This window comes from Myotis brandtii, unplaced genomic scaffold, assembly GCF_000412655.1.
Source record: "Myotis brandtii unplaced genomic scaffold, ASM41265v1 scaffold2150, whole genome shotgun sequence".
Lineage (NCBI taxonomy): Eukaryota > Metazoa > Chordata > Mammalia > Chiroptera > Vespertilionidae > Myotis > Myotis brandtii.
This window is the reverse complement of record NW_005358044.1, coordinates 35,563-41,297: the sequence shown is the minus strand read 5'-3', so window position 1 is coordinate 41,297 and position 5,735 is coordinate 35,563. Positions and strand designations below refer to the sequence as shown.

The window sequence follows — 5,735 nt, the reverse complement described above, 5'->3', positions numbered from 1 at the left end:
CCACTCGCCTGCCTGCCTGATTGCCCCTAACTGCTTGCCTGCCTGCCTGATCGCCCCTAACTTCTTCCCTGCCTGCCTGATCACCCCTAACCACCTCTGCCTCAGCCCCCACTGCCATGGCTTCATCTGGAAGGACGTCCAGAATGACGTCCGGAAGGTCATTTTGCTGTCTGGTCTAATGAGCATATGAAGGTCACCATTTGAAGGTGAAGACATCCCTTGGCCACCCAAGGGGATGTGGGTCCCTGAGGATCAAAGGGATTCAGGTGTTGACATCCGGAGCTGCCCACACAAGAAGGGGTGTGTGATTGCACCTTGAAACGTGTCACGGTGGTCAAGCCACAAGGCCCGTGCCCTCTGATTTTGCCACAACAGCAGAGGGGGGGGCTGAGGGGCCCCGTTCACACACCTGATCGGATCGGGTACCTTCCCGTGAGGAAAGCGGACCGGCTTGGGGTGCACAGGGAGGCGGCAGCGATGTTCTGGGTCAGCTGGACACCTTCTCTGGCTAAGCTGTCGATGTTGGGGGTCCTGGGAAGAGAGATGGGGGGGACAGTGAAGAATTGGGGTGGGAGGAGAGAGAGAGAGAGAGAGAGAGAGAGAGAGAGAGAGAGAGGACATAGACACAGAGACAGAGAGAGGGGAGGGAATGACAGAGGGAGAGACAGACATGAAGACAGAGAGAGAGAGAGACCAAGAGAGACACAGAGACACAGAGAAAGATAGAGGGACAGAGAGAGAGAGAGAGACAGAGAGAGGAAAGGAAAGGCGGGAAGGAGAGAGATTGAGAGGAATAGACAGGGGGACAGAGACAGAAATTGCTGGCACACGTACACACACACACACACACACACACACACACACACACAGATCTGAAGGTAAAAAATCTGTTTCCTATAATTCCCTGTGCTCAGAAGAGAAGAAAAGGTAACTTTCCACGTAAATGCCATTCTCCTTTTGTTTGGGAACTGCTGTTTTTTGTAAGACTGGTATAATTTTGTTCCGCCAATTAAATATATAGATAGATAGATAGATACATAGATAGATAGATAGATAGATAGATAGATAGATAGATAGTAAAATGAAAAGTGCCCTGCCTAGGAAGGTGACCCAGTACCACCCTCAAGACCAGTACAGCCTGGATGACAAAGCAGCTGTCCTATTTGTAGTGTTCCCTTGACTGTGCTAGTCTGTTACAAATCCAGTGGGGATCTTCACCTTGGGATGAAGATGCGTTTGGCTTCTTCTTCTAAAAGGAGGGAAACAGACAGGAATCCAGGATGGGTGAAGAAAAAAAATTCTCAGGTGGAATATGGACAATGGCCAGAAAAAAAAAGAATTTTTAAGTGGGAATTAGTGTATCTTTTGAAAATCTGGGATTTTGAGTGGCATGAGAAAAGGTGGGAAAAGCCTTTGTAGGCAAAGAGAATCAATTAAAAATGAGAATAATAAAATCTATGAAGCTCAAGTTTCAGGTACATTTAGAGACTTTGCAAAAATATGAAGCTTTGAATGCTACAAACTCAAGCTTTGCTTTATAGTAACTCTGTGGTTTTGGCAAGTCTTTAATCTCTCCATACCTTTCTGGTGAGGTTACTGTGGTGATGACATTAGACACATTTGATGCAGTTCAAGTTGGTTGCCGAGACCCCAAGCCCAAAGGCAGACACATGGCCTAGTTCCTCCTCTACTGTGAGTCGTTGAGACCAAGAAGTGTCATACCCATGTCTGTTGAGTGCTGAACAAACCCTGAAGTCTCATTTTTTACAGTCTTTGATCTGAATATTTGACCCTTTGTTCTGCTGGTGGTGGCCCAATTTATTAAGACCTCCTGCTTCATTTCTTAAGCTCAGCTACTATTCTCAGCGAATAAAACGGGAATGATAGCCACTTCATACAGGTATCATGAGACTTAGCAGTGATGCATAGGCTTCAGCACAGAGATGCAAATTCAAGTTTCAGTCTATTATTTTCAAAGTGTCCTCCCCAGTAAACAGGGATAATAATGCAGTTTCCCTGAAATCTAAATGCAATTTTATAATTGTGAAAAGACTTTCCAAATTATAAAGTGCTAAATAAGTGTTAACATCTTCAATAGAGACTAGTTAGTCTACATATCTTCACTAAAACATAAAACAAAAACAGTAAGTGGTGGAACTTGAAGTTTTCTCAGTAAGTTCTCAAACTGAAGGATAGTCTTCCCATTAATTTTTTGGTTAAATGAGGCTCTTTCACCTGAACTCTAGATATCATTCCTTCTACTCCTCCCAGGAAATTTGTCCTATAAATCAATGAACTGCCACTTCTAGAAGATCAAACTACAATAAGTAACATGCCCACTTAAAAAAGTACTAAAAAAAAAAATTGGCTAGAGGGCTCCATTTTCCAACGATGCTATGGAGGAAATGCCTCTACTGGGTGGAAGACAGGCTAAAGTGATAGGAATGTTGAGTTGGAAAGGGTTTATTTTCCAGTTCCTTACCACAGCCAGTAAATATTTATCTACTTTCCGTTCAAGTACTGCTAGCCTTTCGATTTTTGATAGATAGATAGATAGATAGATAGATGATAGATAGATAGATAGATAGATAGATGATAGATAGATAGATAGATATATAGATAGATAGATAGATATGTCTTTGGATTAGACATCTTTGCTATACACACACACATACACCTATATATACATATATGTACACATATATATTTAAGGGCCTTTGGCTTCGAGACCTTAGCCATGCCTAGCTACTTAGAGACCTAAGGCTGAGTATTCGGTAGATCAATGTCCCTTCTCTACACTCAGGTCACAAAACTGCCAGAGATTGAGAGAGAACAAAAAAGAGTCTCAGCCATTCGCCTTATCGGGATGGACCGCTGAGCTTGGGAAGGCCGTGGCTCTGAGCTCCCGTCTCCTGTTCGATGCCCCTCTCCCAGGACATCCCTTGTTAAAAACACATCGCCTTGCACAAAAAGGGCGCTCGGCTCCCCAAATCAGGAAGCAGGGCCTGACTGATTCTGCCGAGTAAAAATACACTCAGGGAAACCAGCCATTCGAGGAAGACAGGTACCGCGGGATCTCACTTATAGCTCGAATCTGATGAACAAGATAATCAAACCAGCAAAAATAGAAACAGACTCATAGGCACAGAGAACTGGCTGACAGCTGTCGGAGGGGAGGGGTTTGGGGGGATTGGGTGGAAAAGGTGAAGGGATTAAGAAAAAATAATTAAAATAAAAACTCACAGCCAGGCCAGTGTGGCTCAGTGGATAGAGCGTCCACCTATGAACCAGGAGGTCACGGTTCGATTCCCGGTCAAGGGCACATGCCCGGGTTGTGGGCTCCATCCCCAGTGGGGGGCGTGCAGGAGGCAGCCAGTCCATGATTCTTTCTCATCATGGATGTTTCTCTCTCTCTTTCCCTCTCCCTTCTTCTCTGAAATCAATAAAACTATATTTTAAAAATAGGTTTAAAAAAAACTCAGAGACAACCGTATGGTGATTATAGGAGGGAAAGGGGTTGGCGGAGACAGAAGAGGGGAAAGGGAGGATATATAGGGATAGAAGGAGACTGGAGTTGGGGTGGTGAACACAGACTACGATAAACAGATGATGTTTTATAGGGTTGTAGGCCTGGAACCGATGTCATTTTCAGCTAGTGGCCCTGTGCACAAATTCGTGCACGAATAGCTCAGCTGGCCATCCAGCCCACCTCCGCCCACAGCTCTCTGGCCCACCCTCCTGTAGCTCTCCATAGCTCATAGCTCAACGCCCCACCCTCCTGCTCATTGGTCGTTACACGTGACGGCGTAACTTCCATTTGCATATTGCCTCTTTATTATATAGGATGTCACCCAATAATTTTTCTTAACACATATAAACATCACCACTCATTTAAATAGTCTACATCAGTGGTCGGCACACCGCGGCTCGCGAGCCACCTGCGGCTCTTTGGCCCCTTGAGTGTGGCTCCTCCGCAAAATACCGCGTGCGGGCGCGCACGTACGGTGCGACGTTGACTTAAAACTTTAAGTAAAGTTGATTAAGTTAATTTTAGGAAACATTGTGGAGTGAGAGAAGATGGAGTGTCGAGGATGGAGAAAGGTATGCTGAGATGGTTTGGACGTAGAGAGAGGATGAACGAGAGGAGATAGACGAAAGAAGTCTACAAGACACGTGCGGATGGGAGAGTTGGAAGGGGTCGACCTGACCTCAGAGAACGTACCTCAATCAGATTGAGGATGTTTTTTTAGCAAAGGCCAGCTTAGGAGTTACCCTAATTAAGTTCATCACAGTGTACCTACCCATATAGTTTAAGTTTAAAAAATTTGGCTCTCAAAAGAAATTTCAGTCGTTGTCCTGTTGATATTTGGCTCTGTTGACTAATGAGCTTGCCGACCACTGGTCTCCATGACAGAAGACTCCCTATGAGACAGGTAGCTCAGTGTTCTGCATCAAGGAACTCACAGGGTCCACTACTATTCACTCAACAGATAATAAGAAGATTAAGGCAATCAACTGGTATAAATACAGATGTAACAAGACAATAAAACACAGAACCTGGCTGGAGATCCTGGCTAGAGAACCTGGCTAGGCTGCTGATCAACTGACCGCTGTCTCCCTGTCATTCATTCTTCGCCGACTCCATCCACACCTTTGGGAACCCCTGGACCTGACCATGAGTCCAGAATCAAGACTCAAATGCACATGCATTTAATATGACCTCGTTCTCAAAAGAGGAAGCCAACAAGATAACGTTGCTGTTGCAGGGAGAAGCGGTCATGAGAGGCATCAACCCTCCCAGCCTCGAGGACACACCTGATGGTGTCGTTTCCATAGCAGCCCAGGTCTCCAATCCCAAGGTCGTCTGCCATTATCAGGACGATATTAGGCTTGTCATCGTCCGCCCTTTGCGACTGGCCCACGGTGAGGAGTAACCACATCCAAGACAGGGACGCCCAGCGCCTCCTGAAAAAACAAGCACGGGTTGTAAGGAAACACCCTTTTCTGGATGGTTTCAGGGTCCATGTTCCACGCCCACGTCATCTTCTGTGAAGGCAACAGGGTAGGTTGGACGCCAGGCACATGTCCCAGGACAGGGCCTACGGGCTTCTCTCTCCAAGTCCAGGTCGCTCATCGCTGTTGAATGGTACCCACCCTGCTCAAGGGCCGGCTCTCCTGGGTGCTCAACACACTCAAACTCATTGCTGTTCTAGGAGGTGGAATCCGAAAACATAAATTGGCTCGGAGACAAAGCATTTATTCCTTGGGTGAGAGGCGCTCAGTCGTAGGAGGTGATGTTGGTGGTTATGTTGCTGACGTGTGCTTATGATTTCTTGATTTCTGCCATGTGGTTATGGTGATATTGCACAGACTTATGCAATTAGGCTCCTGGTTAATTTGTTGACTCGTGGTTAAGGTTACATTGCTAAGATGTATAAGGTCATGTTCTGGTTGTGTGGCTGACTCCCTTCACGTAAAAATGTAATTGTGTGTGGGTATACCAGCTTTGCTGGAAAAAAAATTTTTTTTGGTAGAAAACCAGAAACACCAATAAAAAGGCACCCCAAAATAAGTAAAAGGAGGGCATGGAAGACAACTGAATCCTGGAATCTGGACACGGATTTACTCCGCTTCCTAATTTTGTTCAGTCCCAGCTCAAGTCTCGATTTCTAAGAAATATAGAATACTAGAGGCCCGGTGCACGAATTCATGCACCAGTGGGGTTTTAGGCCTGG

At 45.7% G+C, this 5,735-nt stretch overlaps 1 protein-coding gene across 1 annotated transcript in view; it reads right to left on the bottom strand.

Moving 5' to 3' along the window:
• The window catches only part of ARSF (arylsulfatase F), a 25,725-nt gene that overhangs the window by 17,615 nt on the left and 2,375 nt on the right, over nt 1-5,735 (bottom strand). The window contains exons 2-3 of the mRNA XM_014539394.1: nt 4,816-4,965; nt 410-531 (exon numbers count right to left, since the gene is read on the bottom strand). Coding sequence (XP_014394880.1) covers nt 410-531; nt 4,816-4,965 — 272 coding nt within the window. The remainder of the gene's footprint in view (nt 1-409; nt 532-4,815; nt 4,966-5,735) is intronic.